Raw genomic sequence first — 25833 nt, 5'->3', positions numbered from 1 at the left:
TCGCACGTGAGTCTTCAATCACATAAATACATAACCCAAATCACTCAAACACTCAATCTTCTCGAATAGTATTTGATGAAAACACTAGTACAAAAAAGACCTTTAGGTGCGACTTTTTTCGGACCCAAAAGTCAATTTTCGCACCCAAAGATATCTTTAGGTGCGACTTTGGGTGCGACTTTTCCCCATCCGAAAGTCCGCACCTAAAAGTCTTGGGTGCGAAAATTCGCACCCAAAAGTCTTGACTTTCGAGTGCGACATTTAGGTGCGACTTTCCGCACCTAAAGTCGCACCTAAAAAATCACCAAAAAAAAAAATGGCGACAATTAGCCGCGTCCTCGTTGTCCCGAACCACCGCTGTGGGCTCTGCGTAGCCCATCCTAATCGAGTCGAGTCTAGACCCTCGATAACAAAACTCACAATCGAAACAAAACTCATTAACCACTTAACATCATAAATTAAAACCAACATCACACACGACCAAGAATACATACACGGCTAAAAGAACAACCTTACGGCCAAGTCCAAAATTCACGTCCAATTTATCCAAAAAAATCAAACAATCCATCTTACACATAATCTCAAGCATACCATCATTCCAAGAACACCATAACCATCTCAAAATCACTAAATCACGTCCAGAATATTAAAACCCCCAAAATGAATATCAAACCCTAGATTCACAAATCTAACTCGGGTAAGATCATCTCTCACCTTGTTGCTATGAAATTCGGCCTCCACGATGAGTTCTCGCTCTTTCCCGGCGTCTCTTCCTCGGGCGGCGGCCACAATGAGCTCGCGGCGGTCCTCGTCTCCTCGGCCACGACGCGCGGTGCTCGGGTTTGATGGTTGGATAGCGCGCGCTCAAGGAAGGAGAAGATGAGAAGAAGATGAAGAAGGAGAGGTGGATGATCGGCCGATTCTCTTGTTGATTGTTGCTGTTTTTTTTTCTTCTCTCTTGCAGGTGCCGCTCGAGCGAAATGAAGAGGAAGAAAGAAGAGAAGAAAAACGAGGAAGAAAAAAAAAGTAGAGAGTTTGGGTGTTTAAATGACCTAGGGTATTTAAATGACCGCTCAAATGTTTTGGACTTTTGGGTGCGACTTGGTCGCACCCAATAGTACTTTTGGGTGCGGAAAGTCGCACCCAATAGTACTTTTGGGTGCGGAAAGTCGCACCTAATAGTATTTTACAAAAAAGAGGGGGAAAATTGACCGCTCAAATGTTTTAAGACTATAGGTGCGACTAAGTCGCACCTAATAGTTTTGATGAAGCATTGGGTTTGACTAAGTCGAACCCAAAAGTTTTGACGGACTTTTGGGTGCAAAAAGTCACACCCAAAGTTTAAAAAAATCAGCGAAAATTTTATATGCTTGTTTGAGTTTTGGGTGCGACAAGTCACCTGAAAGACTCATTTGGTACGAAAAGTCGCACCCGAATGTTTTCCGCACCGGAAAATAGTATTTGTAGTAGTGAAAACATCGCTCTTATCAATACACAAAGTCTCCCAGTCCGCCAGTCTTGCACATCTAGGAGTAAAAAATATTTTGATAAAGCGTCGAAGCTGATAAGGGGGTAGCGCAAGGCTTTTATAACAGCCGTACAATCCTGGAAGTGTATCTAGGGTTTCCTTACCCATAATCGCAAGAATATTGCACAATAAAGTCACCATCAAGGAATCTGGAAAAACTTGAAACTTGCCAAAATTACAGTCTGCGCACAGGAGAAAGGATGTCTTACCAGAAGCTGGAGCATGAAGACCAACATCTTTCCTTACAACTTGCACTAAAAAATAAAGCACCAACATATAGCGTAACAACAATCTCCCCATTTGGCTAATTTTTAGGCAAGCACTTTCAAAGCAAATCTTAAACAAGCGTCATGACCAGAAAAAAAAAATGTCAAATAAATGACCCTTATTACGCATCTCCCCCTGATTGCCTAAAAAACATACCAAAGGCAAGGATCAACCAAGACAGAGGGAGGAAAACAACAAACATTCTGATCATAAAGAAGAGGACTGAAACAAGCAGTAGATATATCAACAAGCAACAAAGTCTGAACTTAGTCTTGAACAAACAGAGAAGTAGCAGAGGTTGAACACAAATACTAGTATAGGTGTTTCAACCGGAACACACAACAACATCAAACAATAAAAAAGCAATAGTTCAAAAGTTACAGACCAAAGAGAAAGAAGATTAGTGGACTGCAGTGTGGGAGGTGTCATCATCACTCTCACTATCGAAGCCGTCTGAGCCACTATTGCCGAAACCTTTACTATCTTCATCAACACGAGTGCTTTCATCATCACCATCCTGACCAGGCTGAGAAGAAGAAGCTTCATCCTTACTAGTCGAAGAAGTCATATGAGAGAGAGTCTCAATAGTCTTATTGAGGATGTCAATCTCTTCTCAGAGCTCTTTAATAATGTTCCTTTGAACCTCATCAGAAACAAGACCCATCTTCATCGTGGTACCAAAGGCGACAGATGTCGCGACAGATGGTCTGACAAGATCACGGGCATGTTTCCATTTGAAAAGCTTGTGACTTAAAGAAAGAACAATTTTGAGGATGTGAGATTTTTATGCCTTTTTCATCTTTTTTATCTTAAAAATGCCTTACATTTATATAAAATTTTACACTAAAAATTGATATTGATTCGAAAACAAAGTGTGACATGAGATATAAATGTCTACTGCTCAAAAAAATGTGACAATATAGTCCATTTCTGAATCTACTTTGAATGGAAACCCAATAATCAATATATACTTAAGTAATTATTCACAGTTTTCGTAAATTAATAAATTTATAATTTTTTTTATCTTCATTAAATTTAAAAGAACATATTGATGTGTGCATTTCTCATGTACGAATCCACCCTCATTTAGCTTGAATTTAGCGCGTTTTTGAGTGAATTTGACGCTTATTATGAGTGTTTCAGGTGAATTTCAGACTTTTGGTGTACAATCAGGAGCTAGGATGACTTTGGACCTATTTTGGAGCTTCCGGGAGTCAAAACGAGCAAAAACAGAAAAATTCAAAACTGGAAATGGCAAAAAGAAGACTTACCGCGACGTGGAGAAAGTGGGAGCGCCTCGGTGAAACTCCAGTAGATTAGCGCGCTGGGAGACGACCAAGATCGCGGTGCGATGGACTTTGGGCGCGGCGCGGTGGAAGGTGGCGCAGCGTGTTGACGAAAGATTTAAAGAGATTTTCTCCTAATCTTGAGCAAATCTGGGCCATTATATCTCATCTAAAGGCCCAAATTGACTTCGAAAAATACACATTTGACCAATTAGAACCACTCTTGTAACCTAAAAACAAATCATTCATTCATTCAAGTTTTTTTATTCAGCTTTGTATCTTTGGAGAGATTTTGATAGGAGAGATAACGTTTTTTTGTTGGAATCGACAACTCTGGTTGTGCACTTGAACTCAATTATTAGCTTTTCATCTTCCCTTCTCTTTACTTTTATTTTTGCAAACTCTGAATTATTGTGAGTCTTTAATTTAATTTTAATATGAATTCTCTTTTTCTCTCCATAGTCATTCTCTTGCTTTCTATAATTCTTCTTTGCTTATTTATGATCATGAATTCCATTAGAGGCTAGGTCTTTAATGGGGTTGCGATGTAGTCGGAATTATTAATGGTTAGGGGGTTTCATTAAGGTTCTATTCTGCGTAAATTGCTTCAATAATATGATTGCTTGACTAAAATTGTTATTAATGTTTTCTTTTGATTGATCACCACTAGAATTATCTGCTAGGAGTGTTTAGCTACTCGAGAGAGAGTAAAGACTCGAACTTTTATTTTAGTCTTTGTAATTGATCCTAGGTTAGTAGAAAACCTAGGCAATTCATGTAGTCGTTAGAATTCTTGTGTTTATTGCGTGTGATTGCTTTAATAGGATTAGAGGCCGAGAGGATAACAATCCGACAATTATATAGGTTTGCTAGATCACTCGAGAGATGCTAGTGAATGTCGTTGATAGAGTGAGATTAGCTTGCATAGAAGTAGTTCTTGTTGTTCGTACCCGAAACCCCCGATCCAGTGTTTTCTGGTGAAATCGTGTTCCTAATTTCTCGTATTTAAAAACTTGTGTTTATTTACTGTTTTAGTTTATTCAATTTCGTAATCTCTTAATCACAAACTCTTACTTCACTTGAATTCAATTCACTACAAGTTAGATAAAAATTGCTAGAATTGCTAGTCTCTGAGGGTTCGACATTCGTTCTTCATATTATATTACTTTGGGTCCATTAGGAAAATAGCCAACTTAAACGATTGACATTTGCTAAATAGTCAACGTTTCGTAAATCTTGGGTGAATAGCCACAAAGATGACGTGGCCGTATCAGAATATTTTATGTTTTCCAGGTTTGTCCCTAATTTTTATTTCCGAATTTTCATTTAAATTTTTATTATTAATTCAGCAATTTATTTAAGACAAATTTTTTTAAAAATTTGAATTTTAAATTCTCTCTTATATTTCCAAAAATATAGAAATCACTTATTTCTATATTATTTCGTGGATTCCCGATAGCATATCAATTCCAAAATATACGCTATAGTTATTTTTTCTGATTGTGTGTTATGGACAAACTAGCAACGTAGCCTTTTTGAAACGTGGTATTTAAGATCTAGCTCACGTTTAGTAAATTTTGTAATCTATCCATTTACTGAAATTTACGACTATGAAATATCGAATATACCCTTGTTTGGTTTAAATGAGTGAAAATAAAACAGTAGCCAACGTTTGAGTCCTACTAATAAGAAAGTCAACAACATCATCAGGCTTAGTACACGCTTGGATTCAATTTGAATATTTAAAAGGAAAATCATTAATGAATATAATATAAAAAACAAATTAAATATTGATTAAAATAAGTAACTTGTGAATCGTCAATAAATTTTCGTTAATTTTTATTTATGCGTGTAATAAATAAACGAAAATAAACCAAAATAAATAAGTGAGATATTCAGCCGACTTTTAAACAAAGGATAAACATGTAAATTGTTAAATGATTAATAAAAGTCACGTCATCAATTATGACTATGTTTGAAACTTAGCTGAAACGTTGGCTAGATTGCAATATCCACGTTTCAAGAGGCTTAGTCTATATAATTTTTCTTCTTTAAAATCGTAGTTCACATTTATACGTATTTCCAGATATTTACATAATATTTACAATTATTGACACATATTAATAGATATTAACACTTATTCTACGTTTTTATTGGAATATTTTTGTGAGTCATTCATTTAAATTTGAATTGTGTTATGTGTTTAAATTTAGAAATTAATTATTTAGTTGACTTAATCGTGTTAAGAGGTGGAATTTATCAAATTCATTTAAATAGCGCCAACATTTGGGCGGAAATGATATGTATGGGTATTCTTGTAAAATTGTGCTTGTAAATAAAAGCAGTGACTATTTACCTAAGATTTATCAAACGTTGGCTATTTAGCAATGTCAAACGTTTAAATTGGCTATTTTCTAATTTAATTGTATTACTTTTGCGATACGTACGCTTGCGTGTGTAATTGTTTCGCAACACATATAACTCGTGAGTCAGATTATTATTTTAACAAATAATTAGCTAAATAAGGGTGGTAACGTGGAGGTGGTGGTCGAGCTCCATCTCCGCCGATGTATCCTCCAAGAAATAATCAGTGGATGACCAATCCGAGTACCGAGTGAAAACCACGTCATCAACGCCAGCGAGGGAAGTAAGTAGCTCAACTAGCGTGTCATCAAACTCGTTTTTCACGATATCTTAAAGCACTTCAGATGCAGCGCCGTATTGATCCAGCTTACATTGGACTCTAGTCCATTTCTCCCGAGCAGTAAGGTGGTCCCAGTACTTAGCAATGACGCTCTTGTACTTAGCCATGGAAGCTCTCCTCCTCGATTGAGTAGCCTTATCCTTGATCATATTGACACCTCGGTGAAGCTTGACGACATGAGCATTCACCTTGTCGAGCTCGTCCGTGACATGAACCACATTTGCCGAGAGAGCTTTGTTCGCATCTTCTAGCCGAGCGACATGCCCTTTCAGCTCGTCAACCTGGGTCATGGCCATGCTCAGCTCGCAGACCTTCCCCTCCATCTTGGCACGAGAATTCTGAATCTCCAGTGCAATGTTTTTGAAAGACTGGTGGTTGATTACGGCCTCCTTAAGCTCGGTCTCCTTCTGAGCAAGCTCAGCCTCATACTTCTTGATCTTCTCGCCCATAGAGGCGATTTCAGATTAGAGCCCGTCGACTCACTCAAGCGATTTGGCCATCTCTCGGACGTTCTTCTAGGTCTCCCAAACTTTGTGCTCATAAGCATAGACCATTTTATTCATCTCGACCAAAAACTAAGTACACAAAAACAAACGTTCAAAATTTCTACGTATCAAAATACTTAATAGAATTGTGGAAAAATTTACTTTAGTAGCAGCGCACGACATGCCTTGGTAGGCGTTTGCTCCCTTCAGCGACCTCACCTTGCCCAAAGGCATGGTAGGATATCGGATTTGTCGAAGCAGATAAACCGACGAATTTGGATCCTCGTAAATGTCGCGATCACGCTCGAAGTGTATCACGACTTTGTTCGGCTTCAAGTTCCAAATTGAGTCTGACCCACTTGAAGAAAGGTCGGACAAGGTCAGCGAGCCACTCTTCGTTGATGCCTACCCATTGAAAGCACTTCTTGAGGGCGTCACTTCGACGAGAACAGTTTCAGCGGGGATCTTCTTCTTGCCTCTTTCCCTCTTCTTCTTCCTATTATTTTTCCCCATTTCTTCGTTTCCTTTCTCTTTGCCTTTCTCTTCTTCTTCTTTTTTTTTTCTCCCGCCTCCTCTTTTCCTTGCTCCTCCGCTTCGATTACCTCATCCTCCTTGGACTTGGTCTTTTTCACTTTTGGCTTCTTAGCCCGCTAGGACAGCCTCCGCCCCTGAGTTTGACCTCGACGGAATAGTTTTCCTCTTCATCACGATCTTCGGAAAAACCTTGGGTGTCATACCCTCAAGAACTTGGGTCTCTGTCGTCTTGCTCATCTCGACACTATCATCGATCCGATCGCCTCCCACCTCAATCGGCGGGCCCGAAGTCTCGGCGATCTTCTCGACTTCCATCACATCCAAGACCTTCGAGGAGGATACAAACCCTTCGCCGATCTGGACAGACGAGCTCTTCTGAGCCGCCTTTTTGGCATGTCTGGCTTTCTTCTTGTCAGCCACGTAGTCAATGTCATCCTCCATGTGATTGCTCGCGCTATCTTCGATTGAGGAAGCAAATCACATCGTTATTAAATATACACACACACACACACATATATATATATATATATATATATATATATATATATATATATACAAAACCCATATATATATAATTCACCAAGTTGAGGAGCTGGGATTTGGTTCGACCTCGGTCAAAGACCCGCTTTGAAAAATCGGGATGGTTTGAAGGAAGACTAGTCACACCAACAAGTTCGGAGTTGGGCGAGCTTGTCGTCAAAAATTTTGCTGCGAAATAAAAAAAAATAAAAAATAACAAAAAAAACGATGAGTAAAACAATGATATGATGACGTTCAGTGCGACCACGTGTCCTTCAGATGGGTGACCGAGATGGATCAGATTCAACTATAAATAGACCAGATTTTGTTGAGAAAAGCATCTGTTACGAATTCATTATTTACCAAAATTATGGTCGAATTAATATTCAAATGCTTAGTTGAGCTCGTCACATCTCAGAAGAGTTGAGCTAGACCTCAATTATATTAGTTTGATTGACATTAATAAATAAAAAAACTCTCTTTTTATTTTTTTTATAAATTTTTGTTTGTTTCTTTCTTATTATTTCGTAATAAGTTAGCTTTATTCGATTCTTATACGATGGATTCTTGAGATCAACATTTAATATAAATAAATCAAACACCGAATATATTATATAGTTTTTGTGATTGTTGAGGAAACCGATTCTGATATCAATAGCTATTTACCAAAAACTTACTAAAAATTGGTTAAATGTCAAATTAAAAATGTAAATAAGGCTATATATCTAATGCACCATATATAAACTCAATATCAATGTAAAGCTATCAACAAAACGATAATTTTAAAACTGATGAAAATTAACTTCTCTTAAATTCTATGATTTTTAATTATTTGTGGTCACTTAAAAATACACCATTAGTTAAAATATATATATATATATATTCTTTGATAAAGACCCTCAAATAGATTAGCCCTTCGTTTTTCTACTTATACGTTTTATATATTTGTTTATCTTAATTATCTTATATCTCTTAGTCGAACAATTTTGACACCAACCAATCCATGCTAAACAATAAATAAGCATTACATTTTATTTGAAATGGTCATTTTCCAAAAAGAAAAGTTTAAAATGATGACTTTGAAGGAATTTTGATAGCTCAATTCATGGAAATTTCTGTTCATAGAAATTGTGACGAAAAATCCCGAAAGATCATTTGAAATTTACATTTTTCTATAGATATTTTAACCAAAAAAAAAAATTCTGAATAAATTAAAATAATAATTTTGTAAGATTTTTTTTTTTAGCTGTCTGCTTTCGAAGAAAAAAAAATACGGATGAAATTCCACATAATATTGCCTACATTTCAAACCCTGCTTAACCTCATTTTGGCCAGGTTTCTGGTAATGAAGCCAATGTGTAGTAGATAGAGATCATTAAACAATTGATTTCATACAGCCTCGTTTTTTGTATCTTACAAATTAAAATAAAAATCATTATATTGCTTCCAAGTCAATAATAATTAAAGTCAACTAGAAAAAAATGAACAAAGTAGTGGTGGGATCGTGTTAACAATTCCGTGCAATTATTCATATCCAATGTCACTCTCCAACAATAAGGAATTCATGTTAAATCAAAGCGCATGTGATGATTATTTCATGTACATATATCAGTTTTGTTCAAATAGCTACCACAAAAGTATAGCTTAATAAAAAATAAAAATATGATATTCCAACGAACGCTTTAAAATAAAATTTTGCGTCACATAAACTATTGTATTCAATATTGATGTAAACAAAACAATTATTGAGCAAAGTGCAATGATTCACAAAACAAGCATAGATTCTCGTTTCATGTTGCGTAGTCTTAAAATTCCCCCTTCTTTAGCAGCCACAAGCATTAATTATTTTAGAGCCACTTAATTACCTCAATTATTTCCACTAATCCACACATAGTTTCAAATGCTGATTTATGATCACAGTGAAATGTCTCGACGAAAAAACTAATTTATGTTTGTGGTCCACCCATTTGAGGTACAAGGACAAGCATATGCTTTCTTTGCCGTCTTGGTGATGTAAAAACTATTTGTCTTGAATTTCAAGGATGTGAAATTGACATGCATGAATTGAATGTAGTCACGGCAGCCCAAAAGAAATCAGAAACTATGAGACGTGACAAGGATATTAAATCCAAAAAATTAAGTGAAGGAAAGGAAAGAGATTAGAGCCATTTAAGTCCTAGTGCCTCCAAAAACGACTTTCATTTTGCCTGTTATACTACTTAATTACTGCCGCCATGATATCCACCAAAATCCTAGTGGCTTTATTTTGTGGGTCTTATTTTCCTTATTTTTTATTTTTACACATTTTTGTGAATGCTTTAAACCCCCCATGTGGTCTGCCTAGTGGGTGACTATTTAACTTTTGTGAAGAATTTTGTATATGTTTTATTATTATTATTATTATTATTATTATGAGAATAACCTTGATGAACAATTACCATCATTGCTATGTCTCAATATTCTATTTTCCTTATCATATTGCTTCAATTATTGAGTCTAAAATGTGAAGCCCAACAACCCAATATTTTTACCCTTTTTTTTTCCTTTGAAATCCTATTTAGACTCAGTCTCAGCTCTCAAATATATATTGCAAACGTGTGAAATGAAAATTATTTTTTTATTCATGAACAGGAAATGGATTAGAAATTATAACCCATATTTTTGTCAAGAACAAAAAAGTAAATACCAAAATCAATCCAAGGAAGCAAGTATATCATGTGGGTTCTTAAGTGTGTTCAAAAGCTTTCATGTATATTTTTTTGTTTTTACTCTCCTCATGTAAAAAAAAAAAGAGCTCAGAAGTGCCATTTAGTCTTCATATATATCAGACGTAGCGATAGAACCACTACCGCAGAAGCACTAGAGAATCATCATAGCTCAGAAATGCACCAGCCGGGAATCGAACCCGGGTCTGTACCGTGGCAGGGTACTATTCTACCACTAGACCACTGGTGCTTCGTGATAGTGTCATCTTTTATTAATTATTTCAACCCATGTTTATTTTTTTGTTCGATTTTTCAAACAAATTTATGCTTATGAAATTAAGCATGTGCATTTTGAGTATGCGTTCAAGTACATAAGTTAATGTTCTAAAGTAACTTAAAAATAATTAATTGTGAAAAAAAAACAATTTTCTCATCCTATATATATGTGAATCTTACTATTATTATTGTAATTTATAACACACGATTTCTCGGCGTTTTATTATTATTAACCATGAGCCGATCAATGTCCTTGTTTCGGATCTTATTCCGGAAATGAAAACTAGAAGTCATAAATTTGGCACTCCGCAAGAGTAAGTAACTTAAACAAGTTTCGACGGCTACTGATATCTTTCGAGAGGAAGTTAATCCGAGGCAACTTTTTGTTGTCAAACTAAAGATTTTTTTTTTCCTTTTTTTGCGAAACTAATATGAATGCATTAATACTTCAGCATGGTTTGCAAATAAGTTGCCAGCTTAAGTGATAAAAGATGTTAAGATGATGATTTACCGTGTATGTATGTGTATAACTGTATATTAGATACACAGTATATAAAGTATACATAGTTAATTGAAAGGCGTTAAAATATAAAAAAAAATAAATAAATAAATAAACTGTGACCTTAGTTTGGGTATTATTCTATACGAGATATCGTGCCTTTCTTCGCAAACTTCTAGCATTCTTATCTCTTAAATCAAAGTTCGTTGGCTATCGCAGATAATTTATCGTAGAAACATGGAGATTTAAGATCTATGATATCTTGATTTGCTTTTGTTGATAACTTGACACAATAATATCAACATGCATCAATATAAAAATTACAATATTGTAATTCATCGTTCCTTCCAACTTCATTCCTACACCCCTGCATCACATCTCATTCATTTATCCGAGACTTGAACAAGAATTCTATCAACATTAAGAAGAAAAAAAAACATCAGAGACTTTCACAATTAATAAGCTAGAACTGAATATCTGCTCATAAACACAGCAAAATTTATATGAATTTGTTTTAACTAAAATTTCTCAAGGCACAAAAAGCCCAACTGCCCTTTATAGGCAAAATCATAAGCCATGCAGATTACAGAAAATATTCGAATTCGTCCCCTTGGAAATTTCTGTCAAAACAAAGTGCCATAAAATTGGGAAACCAGGTGTTCTCAGTAGTCCGCTGAATTTTCGGAAGATTGTTGTTCTCAGACAGTTAGAGGAGGAAAGTCACACTCATCTTTCAGACGATACACCTCATCTACCACCCTGAAAAATTCATCACAAAAAATACCTTATTTTATACATCATACAAAGAAAGAGAAATAAACCAGCCGGGATTAGTTTGTCGATACGAGCCTTGGTAAGTCATTACTAACAAAATAGGAAAATACAATATAGTCACAAAATTTCGAGGGCTCATTCTCTCTCGCATTAAACATCTCAATTTTTCATTCAAATCTGCACATACCTTTCCCTTCCCTCTTCTCTTATTTATCCAAAGTAATTTATTTAACTAAACATTAATTTCTAATCACAGTAACATTTGCGTCCTACATTAAACATTCAACTTACAGAACTAGAATTGAGAAATACATTTTGAGTGATTAAGTCGAAAGAAACACAAAGTATAATCGTTCATAGAGAGATTATAATCGAAAAAGACCTTACATCATACCTTCCCACGCTAACAGACGCGCAGGGCTTATGCTGAGATAGCAATGCACCAGAGTCCAACTCCGGCAAAGGAATCACCGGAGAATTATTAATATCATCATTCGGGGTCGAAGAAGAGGAACAAGAAGAGGTGTTGGTGAGATTCTCGGACGGAAAAGAAGAGTCCCATCTTTCGGACAAATAATTAATCGGCTGGTAATTATCCGGTGATCCCAACGACCAATCACAAAAGAACTCAGCTGGTGGGGATTGATCGCACGCCCATTCCAGAAAAGGAGGCACAGAAAACTCCTCCGGGACCATATTCCAGCTTTCTCTGCGAAATTGTCTCGGAATTTGAAACTGACCGGAATTTCTAAGCTCCATTGCTCTCCTTCGCCCATGTGATCTCTGATAGCTCTGTGGATGGTAGTTCTGTAGATGAAGGATCACAGGTATAACCCGCCATAAAAAAATCACAACGGGAATATCGCAAAAAAAAAAGGTTTTACGGAAAACGATATGTCGACGATACCGTATTGGGAAAGTACGTCCCCGTTCCACGCGACCTTGAACCGTAGAAACTGTTTTGACACCGACTTTGAGGGTCAACGCCGGCTGAGAACAGTTGACCGGGAGGTTTCCAAGGAACATTATGACACTGTTGTTGAGGGGGTAGAAACACGGGGTGCCAAGTGGGCGCCGTGGCGTACACGTGGCAGAGCTGACCGTACCGTAGGTTTCTGAAGTTACCCTCGTAATCCCCGTGGAGGTCCAACAGTGATGTCACAGCTTCGGCCCCGAGGGCGATTTTGTTTTCCAAATTATCTACCATAACTTTCGAGACGTGACGGGTATCAATAAACGCAGTCTTGGTCGGATTAATGCCAGAGCGGGCTACTTCTTCGGAGACTGGATGTTTCTGCTTCTCTTGTTGGTTTAGGGAGGCGAAACGGAACATCATGTCGCTGAGCATGGTAGAATAATCAGCAACTGTTTCGTCGTAAGACCCAGAGCTGAGATACCTCGTCATCGGTGTATTTATAGCTAATAGCACGGGACTATCTTCCTTGGGCTGCTACAAATTTAAGAAGAAATGTTACGTGACAAATGTCTTCCGGTTTCTAAATGAAATTTCAAGAGCTCTTTCTATCTCAAGAACACTCACCTTATCGACAATGCGTGGAGCTATTTTCTGGTAATTTATTTTGTTCATGCGTAGGCTGTTGGAAAAAAACGCATGAAGCTCATTTGGTATTCTTTCTGCGGGTAATGAAAGAATCCGACTGAGCTTATCAGCCCCGTACTTGAAAGCACTGCGTATCCGACAGAAACTGCCTGAAAAACAAATAAAGAGCGAACCTTTGGGTTGGAAAAATATCCTTTAAATTGCGATAATTAAGAAAGAGGGAGAACATGAGCAATATACCTTTACTGACGCTACGTCCAAGATTATTGTTTTCTTTCAACGGATCGATGATATTAAGATACTTTAGAGGAAACGGTTGCAACTTTCCCTCCACTCCGTGCGATGGAACACCAAATTTTTCACGGCAGCTGTTCAGAAACTCATCACTAAGCAATCGATCATTTCCTAGTATGTCATCTGCAAAAAAAAAATATATATATATATATATATATAAATAAATGAGAGATATTTTTCACTAGATTAAGGTATTAAATGCGAAGTTAAAGATATATGTCTCTTTTAGTCTTACCAACTACAACATGTTGGGAATATTTGCCTGCTCGTCCTTTCAAACTGATACAATAGTTATCCCAATCAAAGGCGCTGAAGTAAACTAAAAATTTATAGAGAACCTGCAACGAGAAAAAATCAATTAGGTAACTAAGCTATTATTTTACAAGCCAATGGGTCACAATCTGCAAGACGACACACCGATAGAGGGCCTTCAAGAGAATTGTGAAACAAGTCGAAGACGTGAAGGACCAATATCTCGAGCGCATACGTCGAGATCAAGCCATGGTGAGAACCAAGAATACGACTTTCATAGTAGCACCAGGCTTTTATGAGGATGATGCTACGCTTGAAGAGATGATCTTTACCGATGATTCGATCAATCTGCGTGGTGCACAAGTATAAATCACTCTTTAACTTCAGTACGATTGTACGTGTAAAAATTCGAGTAGAGTCATCAGAGACTCACAGAAACACAGAGGTAAAATCATAATTCAAGGAAGAAAGTCAAGTGAAGAAAAAGTCAGAAGTCAAACCTGCTCAAGGAAACAGAGTGCACTAAGTCCTCCTAACTGATTGGAAGAAATATCTACAACTATATCCTCTACAATACATTTCACGAGCTTAACCTGTCACCATAGCACAGTAACATAAGATAATGAAGGAAATTATGTGTAAAGGAAGACATTGTGTGTATGATTATATCAAAACTTCAAGAAAGACTTCGAATCAGAAAGAACCTCGGCGTCGATGTACTGGACATCTGTCACTTTAAACCGAGCAGCTACATTACGCGATTCACTAATAAGAACAGCATAAACATCCGAAGCCAACACAGCATCGGGTATATCAGGGTTAATGGTTGTCAAATCTATGTCTCCGTCGGAAAGATAGGTTTTCAACGGAACCGACCCATAAGAAAACACCTGCGACGATTCGATTTTCAAGAATTAAGATATTTAGCAATTCAAGAGTCAACAACAACCCCAAAGAAACGAGAAAGAACTCAGTCACTGTCACATCAAGAAAACACAAACTTAAAATTCGAATGAAAATCACCAAAATTTAGAGCCTATTGAATTCAGTTTCAGTTTTTTTATCCTCCATTTCAACAAGATATTATCCAAACGAGACAAGAACTAGTCCCAAAGCATGTATAGAGTTAAAATGTATGAGAAAACAAGAAAATTCGATAATTCACTATCTTCAATATTACCTCACAGCTAGTGTGATATCTAACGAGACTCTGCAAATATTCGATAATTTCATTTCGCTTCTTATCGGCGACCAAAACCGGCCGAATGTTGAACAGCACATCCCGAGTCGCCATCTCCGCCACCTTCAAACACTCTCCGCCGATAGTCGCCGGCGACCGCGAGGAAGCGCGTACACCGCCGGAATTGACGAAGGTTTGAGGACTCGGAAATCGAAGACCTGCCATGACTAGAGACTAGAGACTAGAGAGCACTACTCTACGAAACGAAGATGAATAGAGACATTTACAATTACAACTGTACATACATGCATATACATACAAATATTTATATCTATATATAAAACCGCTCAAGAATCGAGAAACGAGAACGTTGTGTCGTTGATGATGAGAATTGGAAATTGTTTTGCATTTTTATCTTTTTTTTTTCCGTTGCTATGTTTGGGATTTTATTGTTCTCAAACTTTCTAATTACCCAAGAGTGGGTCAAAGACCCAAAAAGAAAGAAAGAGAAATCCTTAAATAGTTGATGTGTCTGTGTTCTTTGGGCAACACGTCGACTGAGACGCGACGCAAAGCAATCGAATTCGAAATCGAATGCGAGAGACGATAATGACCGAAAATGACGTTCCATGTTTTGGAAGAATCGGACACCTCACTTTTCTTCTTACATACATATCTACTCATGTCATCCCTCAATACAAAACTTTACATGTTACATAACACTTATCATAGCATATATATATATATATATATATGTTCTTTAAAATTAAAATATTCGTTCATTATCCCACAATAAACATGTAATATATTTTTTTTAATAATTATATTATAACTATAAAAAAAAATCATTCAAATAAGTTCGAATAAACTCCGCTAATTTATTGATTTTACCTTGGTAGAATATGATTAAAAGGCATACTAGTTCATAAATACTTGAAATAAAATCTATTAACGGCTATTGTACTTTGGGGAAGTCCGCAAAAGAGGCCGAGTTCAAGGCAATCTTGTATTTTGCATAAATTTTATTTTTTCCTTATACCATCGTTTTCTTTGGCGCCAAGAATTTCTAATATAGATGCCGTTATTTTTAGTTAAACTGTCATCTTGAATATGTGCGGAGACTTTGAACTCATTAATAGAGCATCTCCAACGTAAGTTTCAAATTTATTACGTGGAAAACTCACAACGACATGGTAACACGAGGTTCAATTAATGTATATGTATATGTTCTTTAAAATTAAAATCTTCGTTTATTATCCCACAATAAACATGTAATATATTTTTTTTAATAATAATATTATAACTATAAAAAAATCATTCAAAGAAGTTCGAATAAACTCCGCTAATTTATTGATTTTACCTTGGTAGAACATGATTAAAAGACATACAAGTTCATAAATACTTGAAATAAAATCTATTAACGGCTATTGTACTTTGGGGAAGTCCGCAAAAGAGGCCGAGTTCAGGGTAATCTTGTATTTTGCATAAATTTTATTTTTTCCTTATACCATCGTTTTCTTTGGCGCCAAGAATTTCTAATATAGATGCCGTTATTTTTAGTTAAACTGTCATCTTGAATATGTGCGGAGATTTTCAGCTCATTAATAGAGCATCTCCAACGTAAGCTTCAAATTTCTTACGTGGAAAACCCACAACGACATGGTAACACGAGGTTCAATTAATGTATGTCCTTACTTAGCATCGTTGCGCGCCCATTATTTTTTTCCTTTTTTAAATAAAAATAAAGAAACGGTCAAGTAAATATCTTTACTTGATAAAAAAAAATAATAAATAACTACCAGCATTACCATATATCCAATTTCTTTGTATTCCCAATTTTTAAGAAATTCTTATTCATTAATAAAAATGTAACCACAATGTTTAATTACCATATTCCAAATTTCTTTCTATATTCTCAAGTTTTCCATAATCCCAACTTTAGGGGCATTTCATTACTTTTCCTATATAAATAAATTTTGATATCTATCTACAACCCAAAAAAAAGTTTTTACAAGTCTTTCCATCCTCCACTTGCTTAAATATGGATTCCCATAATTTCTCCCAATCCGCATCTTTCTCCAAATTTTTCATCTACAAACTCCCAAAAATATAAATTTTCCGTACTTTCAAAATTTCCACAAAATTCACTACGTGCAAACTTTCTTAAACTCAAATCTTCAATTTTCTATGCTATATATTCCTTAGTTGAATTATGGCTCCCCTCCATAACTCACATCTGCGCGTATATACAAAACTCCTTCCTCATACCAATCTAAAATGGTTCTAAGAAATTTTAGACCAAATATGCAAATAAATTAGTTGAATATTTGAGCGACATCAGATCTGTCGCCGGAAGATCAACATACACTTGCTAAAGAAAGGTTGGAAACTACAACGATAAAACATGAAGATAAACCGATGCGGAAAGAAAAACACAATGTGAAATGGGTTCAATAGGTAAACATGTAATGATTTTCTCCTTAATACTAATTTTGACACACAAAAAAAATTTATCCAAATAAGTTCGAATAATATACTGAATTTACCTCGGTATAACATGACAATAAAAGAGTATAAATTTAGTGCATGAGTACTTTAAATAAAATCTATTGACGGAACAAGTACAATTTACTTTGGGGAAGCTCGCAGAAGAGGCCGTATTCAAGGGAATCTTGGATTTTGTATAAGTTTTATTTTTTTTCCTTATACCATCGTTTTCTTTGGCGCCAAGAATTTGTAATATAGATGTCGTTATTTTTAGTTAAATCGTCATCTTAAATATGCGAAGACTTTAAACTCATTATTAGAGCATCTCCAATAAAAGCTTCATCTTACGTGGAAAACATATTAGGCAACGATAGTTACCAACAACGTCATGGGCAACACGAGGTTCAATTAATTTATGCCCTTACTTAGCACCGTTGTCCATTATTTTTTTCCTTTTTTAAATATAAATAAATAAACAGTGAAGTAAATATCTTTACTAGAAAAAAAAATTACTACCACAATATTTCCAATTTCATTCTATATTCCTAATTTTTATGGAATTCTTAGTCATTAATTAAAGTGTAACCACAATATTAATTTTACCATATTCCAAATTTCTTTCTATAGTCGCAGGTTTTCCATAATCCCAACTTAGGTCCATTTCATTACATTTTCTATATAAATAAATATGCATATCCATATACAAACCCAAATCGAAGTTTTTAAACGTCTCCCCATTCTCCATGTGCTTGAATAATAATTTCTCCCAATTCACATCAGAGATTTCTAACGTACTAAGTCACTTAAAACTTATCAATTTCATATTGTCACACGTTTCAGTTTTTTTTTAATAGCCATTTCGCTTACGTGTGATTGATTTTGGTAGATTGAAATATCAATTATATCCTTCCTGTTTTAAACGATTTTTATTTGAAAATTTGTGAAAAAGAGATACGCGTATATTTGACTGATTTTAAAAAGCGATTAAGATTTTATGAAAATATATTACGTGGTTATTAGACTGATTTTTTCCTTTTTTTATAGAGATTCAGTTTCTCACATTCAGCTATCACGTTATTTTTGTGTTTCCTTTTTGAATTCGTCCTTTATAATCGCAACACGTTGTTGTTTTGTTTCTTTTTTGAATTCTTCCTTTATAATCGCATAAATTAGATTTTGAACGTTTAATTTCGTTTTTTCCAAATTAGCACTAGCAATAAACTCAGCTCAAAAATTTACTTTTTCCATTAAAAAAAATAAAGGCCAAACAAACAGTAAGGTCATCTTAGTTTTTTTCACGATGGATGGTTCAAGTAGTTCATTTAGCGAGTCAGGTATGTTTTTTTGTTACGTGATCCTTTTTTTTCGGTTGTGATGTATATCAATTAAGGCTTTTTTTTATTAAAGTTTGTTGTTGGTGTTTTATGTTTTTTGCAGTGAAGATGTTTGATCTTCAGTGTTTTTCTAAAGCCAATTCATTATCCTCTGATCATGATGAAATTCACGGTGATATTGTTTTGGTTGATGACAAGACTTTGAAAAATTTACCCATGAACGTTGATTTTAATGTCAATAATCTGTTTATGAGTAAAAATATTTTGGTTATGGTGATTAGTATGTTAGCGATGAGAAACAATTTTCAGTTTAGAGTCAGGAGATCGAGCAAGACACGGTATAGTGTCACATGTATTAATTCTGACTGTTGCTGAAAGTTGAATGCTAATGTTTATTCGGATTCTAAATTCTGGGTAATTAGGACTTTTGTGAAAGTGCATTCTTGTTTTGGGAAGAACATTATTCATCGCCATAAACAAGCTTCAGCGTCCCTGATCAGTAAGTGTCTCAAACCTGATTTTTCGGGTTGTAAGGCGGACATGATTACACCACAAGGTGTGGCGGAGATTATGCGTACCCGATTCAAAGTGGAGATTAGTTATTTCAAGGCATGGAAGGCGCGTGCGAAATTTTTGAATGATCTTTGGGGTGATTTTGAGAAGTCATATTCACATTTACCTACTGTGGGATCGATGATTCAGGAAAAAAAAAATCCAGGTATAGTAGTTATTACTTTTGAATGATGCACATTGTTTATTACTTTTTATTATTTGAATGTATTATTAACAGTATAATCTCCACTTTGAAGGTTTTGAAAGATGCACTTCGATTATTACTTTTTATTTTCTGACTGTATTATCTGAAGGTTTCGAATGATGCACTTCGATTATCACTCTTTAATTTCCATTAATAAAAAAAATTAATTTCATAAAACGTTTCCATCTCAGTTGCTTTTTTTAGTTCATTTTCATCCAAAAAAACCCTTTTATTTCTTACTACAAACTCAGTTGCTATTTTCATGTTCAACCGGTTCATTCAACAAAAATACCCTTTATTTCTTCCTATTAATAATCGAAAATATCATAATCTCAATTGTTATTGATAATAACCGGAAATATGGACATGCATATACTTTTCATTCTCAATCAACGCAGTATAATTTCCATTAATAAAAAAAATTATTATTTTCATCTCAGTTGTAACGTTTCCATCTCAGTTGCTATTTTCGATTTTATTTCATTTTCATCCAATAGTCCCTTTTTTTCTTCCTATAAACTCAATAGATATTTTCGATTCCCATTGTTATTGATAATAATCGGAAATAATCGGAAAAAATAACAACAATCATAATCGGAAATAATGGAGATTCTCATTGTTATTGATAATAGCCGGAAATATGGACATGCATAAACTTTTTCATCACTACCGATCTTCCATAAACTAAAATGAACTATTCAATAATGGATGTACCCATTTTTATTCATCACTACCGATTATTTTCTTATTAAAAAAAGTGTTATTAATTTAAAAGTTCGTACATTTTCCACCGTAGCTTTGAGTTTGTTCTTCTCAAATCTTATTTTCACCATTGCAAAATATCTTTGCCCTTTTATTATCTGATTTTCAAATTCCTTGGTTTTTCAAATTCATTTCTATTTTTTCGGTGACCTTTGGTACTCGATTTGAGTTTGTTGAGTGTTAGCTTTAAAAATGCCTCGTTAATCGGGTTGTATTTATTGTTTTTTTTTTTATTTCTCCTGTAACACAATCACGTAGTATTTGGCGGGAATCTGTTGTAGGGGTAAGCAGGTCTATTTGCACCTGGTAATAAATGACGATGGCCAATTGTCACAAATTATCTAAAAAGTGGCTAAAATGCAATTACCAATTTCAAAATGGCCACAAATCTAGCCCGCCCCATCACATCATTCTCCCAATTCTTCATCTACAAACTCCTAAAAGTATAAATTTTCCATATTTTCAAAATTCACTACATGCAAACTATATAAACTCAAATCTTCCATTTTATATGTTATATTTTCCTTGAATTATGGCTCCCCGCCATAACTCACATTTCCGTATATTTATACTAAACATCTCCCACGTACCAATCTAAATATGGGTTTAAGAAATTGTATACCAATTAAGCAATAAATTAGTTGAATAGTTCAATGACATCATATATGTCACTGGGAATCAACGTATACTTGCTAAAGAACGGTTGGAAACTACAACAATACAACATGATGATGAACCAACGTGGAAAGAAAAACACAATGTGAGGCAAACATGTAATAATTTTCCCATGATACTAATTTTGACACTCACAAAAAAATTCATCCAAATAAGTTCGAATAAACTCTGCTGATATAGTGAATTTACCTCGGTATAACATTACAATAAAAGAGTATACAATTAGTATATGAGGACTTGAAGTAAATTCTACCCGCAGCATATGTACAAATTATTTTGGGGAAGTCCGCATAGAGGCCGAGTTCAAGGCAATCTTATATTTTGCATAAATTTTCAACGTTCTTTTTTGGCTCCTAATTTGTACTATGAGTTTTGTTACTTTTAGTAAAAATGTCATCTTAAACCGATGTGCGTGGATCATAAACCCATTATTAGAGCATCTTAAGCGAAAGCTTCAAGTTTCTCACATGGAAAACATATTGAGAAACAAAGTTACCCAACACGTGATGGGCAACATGAGGTTCAATTAATGTGGTCTTGTTTATATTTTATTTCTAATTTATATTATAAACTTTTATTTTTGACAAATTGGCCCATCCTATATTTTGTTAAAGCTTGCAAGTTAGGTTTACCCAACGGCTAATATGCGTGAAAATGACGTCAAAATTGCGTTTTTTGTTGCGTATCGGACGGCAAATGAGATTTGTGCATTGCGTCTCTTTTTTCTAGTGGTGTCATTTTTGCGCTCTCGTGAGTCACGAGTCGTGACATAATCGTCTATATGTCGTGTGTTGTTTGATGGAAGTTTTAAGACAACGTTTGAAAATAGTTGCATCATTTTTTTAGAAGAAGGCTTGGCTTCTAAAGAATCATGTGCATCTTGACACCAAAAATATGGTTGGACACGTCCAAAAAAGTTTATTAACGGTTTTGTCTAATTGCTTAAAAAGGTGAAAAAAAAATGGATGGATTCCACAATAAATAGGAATCCAACTTTCCTAATCATAAATTGGCACAAATTTAAAATACTTGTCTTAAAAAGATTCAAAAACATGTTCGTTATCAGCTGTTTCTATCGCAATATCCCATATAGCTATTCATTCTTGGTTGAAAATTGCATTAAAATCTCGGGCATTATTATTTTTATGGAATGGTTAATGATTTGCAGCCCATATGAAAGAAACGTCTTTAAAATATGGTATTCCGAAAAAAATTCCTTTGTTGCATGGATTTGGTATTATTATAGACCCCCGTACTAAATTTGAAGGGTTGAGTGAAATTTTTGGTTTAATGCATTTCTAGAAGATGAAGATTATGTTACACCCGATCACACTATAATGGTCGATGAATTCATGTCCTAACAACAAGAATGCTCTGAACCTGTAAGTCACTCTAAAACTACTACTACTACTACTACGAAAAAAAAAAAAAAAACAAAAACAAAAAAAAAACAAAACAAAACAAACTAGCTACAATTTAAGCTCGGACATAGATGATTAGTGTATATAGAAAGCACTCATCAACAAATTAAATAAATTTAAAAACTTTTAAAGACTAAATGTAAACAATCAAAATAAATGCAGTATTAAATTGTGTGTCTCTAAATTTAGTGGGACACTCTTTATTAACTAACCACTCAAAATTTTGAAGTGGATTTTAAACTTCGTGTAGAGCTAAATCTTACTCCAAATTGCGTTTCAGAATTTGGGCTAAGAGATCTTCTAACTTTTACACGCAAAAGGATATGTTTTGAGCTCTAGATTAAGCGTCTATTATTTACAATTTTATTTATAAGAAAAAAAATTACAAATAAGAGTTTACAAAAAAAATCACAAATAAGAGTTCACAGTTTCCACTAATCTAAAAATGTTACGCTTTAAAAACTGAGACTTCATATCCTTCTTGTAAACTACCAGAGGTGTTTTGATAATGGTTTACGTCAAAGTTTTTTAAATTGATGTCTATGATTATACAGTGATGTGATTAAAAAACATAAATCAAAGTGCAAGGAATTTGCAAAAACCAAAAGTACAAAATCAAAAATAATTATCCAGAATAAAATTTATAAGCTTAAACTCAATTTAAAAAATACACTATTTTACAAAGTTATATATCGTGCCAACTCTTAAGTTTATTCATTTTTTACAATTTACCAATCACCATTCCAATCGACCACCGGAAGTTCCAATGGACAAATTATCGGCCTCCCACATCTCAGTTTAAAGATAATTTTTCAAGGCTAAGCAGTTAAAACAAAAACAAAATTTTGTTAAAAACCAAAAAAAACTGAAAGCAGTTGAAATTTTTCCGGTCGAGAAAAGAGATCACAAGACCCACAACTTATATAAATTAAACATTCTTATATCAATTACCAATGTCGTAATCTCATTCCGAAAAACTACAAATTAAAATAGAAACCATCCAAAAAAACTTAGGCACGAATTAATCTTTGCTAATTTCTCCAATATACCTCAAAATACTTTATCAAAAAAGAGTGCACAACACTAGTCCAAAAGTACTTGCAACTTAAAGAAGAGTACAAAAGCAGAAATTGAAATGAAAGCGGGCTATGAATAGCATCCATGAAAGGCAAAGACCAGTCAATGCCTTTCAGTTCGGTTTCGGAGTTCAAGTGCGGGCAGCAACGGGAGGTCCTCCGGGGCGTGGACCACCCTGGCCTGGTGCACCACCGGGCCTAGCAGTGTCCTCCTGAGTCATATAAACAATTACACTATGTAAATGATCCAAAAACAGTAGCTTAAATCTCTACAATCAAACTAAACACAGCTTGTCAATATAACTTGTAACCAAGATTCAATCAACAGCAACTTAGGTTCGTCTTTCTGGATTTCATATTACTCAATATCCATAAAACAAATAGATAAAAGAAACATAGTGTCTGGTTCAGTTCAGAGTTGTTTCGGTTAGTTCAGAATTTTTTTTCTCAATGACCCAAAAAAAACTATATTTGGCCTATTTTTTATCCATATAATGTGATCAATAAACGCATTCCTATTTGACCTATGGCAAAAAAAAATTACTCAAGTGATAAGTGACAGTTCAAGGTTGAGTTCAGTAAGACTAGGGTTTAATCCGAATACCCAAAGGAAACATGCCAGCCATTACCCAAGAAAATCAAATCTATATAAATTTCTTCTTATACGAATCAATCAAACCCTAATGGTGGTTCTAAGCCAATTCAATTGCACACACACAAAAAAAAATCCAAAATGATTCAATGGAAAATGAATAACTTGAAACTAAGAATCGAACAATAGCGAGTTAGGTTATCACACAAGATGTCAGACACTACTTTGTTCAGTTTCGAGTTTATGCGAATTATTTTACATCGAAAAACCAGTTAACAAATACGTATATATCTAGCCCTTACCCCCGTCAAAACCACAGCAATAAAAATCCCTCTAAATCAATCATCAAACAAAATTCAATAGACGGACCTAAGCAAGTACAAACAAAACGGAAAAACACCAACGCAGTCGCAAACAATTAAAAAAATCCGAGACAAAAAATAAATACCCGGCGTCTGAATCTCTGAGGCGCCTCACGAATCCTACGCTTCTCGCGGGAGCGAACCCTAACGACATGGGAGTGAATCGCACACGACACACAGTATTGCATCTTCGCGTACAGCTTCGGGAGAGTGTATCCTTCAATTCGTAATACCAAAACACCGATGAGCATTCCAATCATCATAATTTACCGATCCAAAATATTAGAGCGAACAATAAACGAAAAGAACGAAAGAAAAAGTTTTGGTACCATCGTAGACACAAGCTTCCTGAACATCCCTCACCGCGGCTTGCTCGACGATGTTCCTCACGAGGAATCTCTTGATCGCCTTGTCCTTCGAATGATAAATATAATTTGTTTAGATTAATTAAAATTAGATTAAGACTCCGATGAATCCATTTGAGCGGGAAAGAGAGAGAGAGAGAGAGTGAAGTACCTTGGGGCAGCATTTTCCGCAGTTAGAGCAGCGGATGAACTTGACGTGGCCTCGGCCGCTCTTGTTCCTTCCTCCGTTCCTCCTCTTGAAAGGCTGATATAAAAACAGAGTCAGATTTCGTTTGAAAAGCCTCGCAATTCAATGCGAGAAAAGAGAGACAGAGATTGAGAGAGAGAGAGAGAGAGAGAGAGAGAGAGAGAGAGAGAGAGTCACCATGATTGAAGAAGGCTGTGAGATCGGAGACTGGCTGCGAATGAGCTTTGGCTATGGCCTCCTTAGGTTTAACGCTGAAGAAAATAAGTGAGAAAAAAGATAAGAGATATATATGCTTAGGGCTTCTAGGGTTTATTTATCTTACTTGGGCCCAATGGGCTGGCCTCAGTCTTTGTAAGTTGCAATCAATTAATTGCTTTTATTTTATCAGTTTCTAAATAAATTATTTAATATTTTCAGTAATATTGATAATGAGTAAATTTAAATTTCTAGAACGACAAAATGTCTCTCATATTAAAAATAAAATAAAAACACTATTCGTTAGTGATGAAGCGGTATTCGCTTCACCTGTCAATGGGTCGAAATCGTAATTTCAATCTTATTTAGATTTGTTGGCCGAGAAAGAACTCGTCTCGAATCTTGTTAATGAATTAGAATATAATAAATTGAAGGAACAAACAAATGAATAAAAATAATGCATTGATATATATTTAACGTGATAATAAAATATTTGTGTGTCAAAATGCAATGGAGACGTGAAAAAGTTGAATGTAAGCAAGTATACTTCAAAGATGAATTGTACATGTGATTTCTGGAGATTGAGATTCAATTTATAGTCGTTCTCACGTTTCATGTCTTCCATTATTTTTGGTGCCACGTTTTCACGATCTCTCTTGGTCGCTGGATCGCGTTACACGCGGTGCTAAATTGATTTTCCCGCGTGAGAAAGGTAATGTCTTTTTTGAATTCGTAACCTCTTACACGTGGTTCCGC

General features: G+C 35.0%; 2 protein-coding genes and 2 non-coding genes across 4 annotated transcripts; all 4 read right to left on the bottom strand.

The window, feature by feature from the left end:
• Positions 1-10114: 10114 nt before the first annotated feature.
• On the bottom strand, positions 10115-10202 carry LOC149381565 (small nucleolar RNA snoR114). Its single transcript, XR_016294010.1, has one exon. It is a non-coding gene; the product is annotated as a small nucleolar RNA snoR114 (small nucleolar RNA).
• Positions 10203-10207: 5 nt separating this feature from the next.
• On the bottom strand, positions 10208-10278 carry TRNAG-GCC (transfer RNA glycine (anticodon GCC)). Its single transcript has one exon. It is a non-coding gene; the product is annotated as a tRNA-Gly (tRNA).
• A 950-nt stretch (positions 10279-11228) lies between these two features.
• On the bottom strand, positions 11229-15340 carry LOC149381563 (uncharacterized). Its single transcript, XM_089600929.1, has 10 exons — positions 14865-15340; positions 14389-14574; positions 14185-14277; positions 13850-14032; positions 13668-13770; positions 13379-13555; positions 13118-13287; positions 12485-13027; positions 11972-12384; positions 11229-11562 (listed from the first exon to the last, which is right to left on the bottom strand). The coding sequence occupies exons 1-10, from the start codon at positions 15087-15089 to the stop codon at positions 11502-11504; spliced, it is 2154 nt and encodes a 717-aa protein (XP_089457055.1). The 5' UTR covers positions 15090-15340; the 3' UTR covers positions 11229-11501.
• Positions 15341-23223: 7883 nt separating this feature from the next.
• Positions 23224-25196, bottom strand: LOC149381562 (small ribosomal subunit protein eS26-like). Its single transcript, XM_089601654.1, has 5 exons — positions 25060-25196; positions 24847-24939; positions 24660-24744; positions 24417-24547; positions 23224-23588 (listed from the first exon to the last, which is right to left on the bottom strand). Exons 1-5 carry the CDS (start codon positions 25060-25062, stop codon positions 23508-23510), a joined length of 393 nt encoding a protein of 130 aa, XP_089457780.1. The 5' UTR covers positions 25063-25196; the 3' UTR covers positions 23224-23507.
• Between the last annotated feature and the right edge of the window lie 637 nt (positions 25197-25833).

The sequence above is a fragment of the Urtica dioica genome, chromosome 11 (genome assembly GCF_054948205.1).
Source record: "Urtica dioica subsp. dioica isolate 48M chromosome 11, U.dioica_male_clone48M_v1_H2, whole genome shotgun sequence".
Classification (NCBI taxonomy): Eukaryota; Viridiplantae; Streptophyta; class Magnoliopsida; order Rosales; family Urticaceae; genus Urtica; species Urtica dioica.
The sequence above is the reverse complement of the archived record's forward strand: the minus strand, read 5'-3'. Positions and strand labels throughout refer to the sequence as shown.

What these genes read in the sequence shown, in the direction of transcription:
- LOC149381562 (XM_089601654.1), bottom strand. An exon ending in GGAAGCTTGTGTCTACGATG is followed by an intron (nt 24,548 to 24,659) that starts GTACCAAAACTT and finishes TACGAATTGAAG; the next exon opens with GATACACTCTCCCGAAGCTG. An exon ending in CTCAGAGATTCAGACGCCGG is followed by an intron (nt 23,589 to 24,416) that starts GTATTTATTTTT and finishes TATATGACTCAG; the next exon opens with GAGGACACTGCTAGGCCCGG.
- LOC149381563 (XM_089600929.1), bottom strand. Translation starts at nt 15,089, where the DNA reads ATGGCAGGTCTTCGATTTCCGAGTCCTCAAACCTTCGTCAATTCCGGC. An exon ending in GATATCACACTAGCTGTGAG is followed by an intron (nt 14,575 to 14,864) that starts GTAATATTGAAG and finishes GAATCGTCGCAG; the next exon opens with GTGTTTTCTTATGGGTCGGT. An exon ending in GGACGTACTTTCCCAATACG is followed by an intron (nt 12,385 to 12,484) that starts GTATCGTCGACA and finishes CTTCATCTACAG; the next exon opens with AACTACCATCCACAGAGCTA.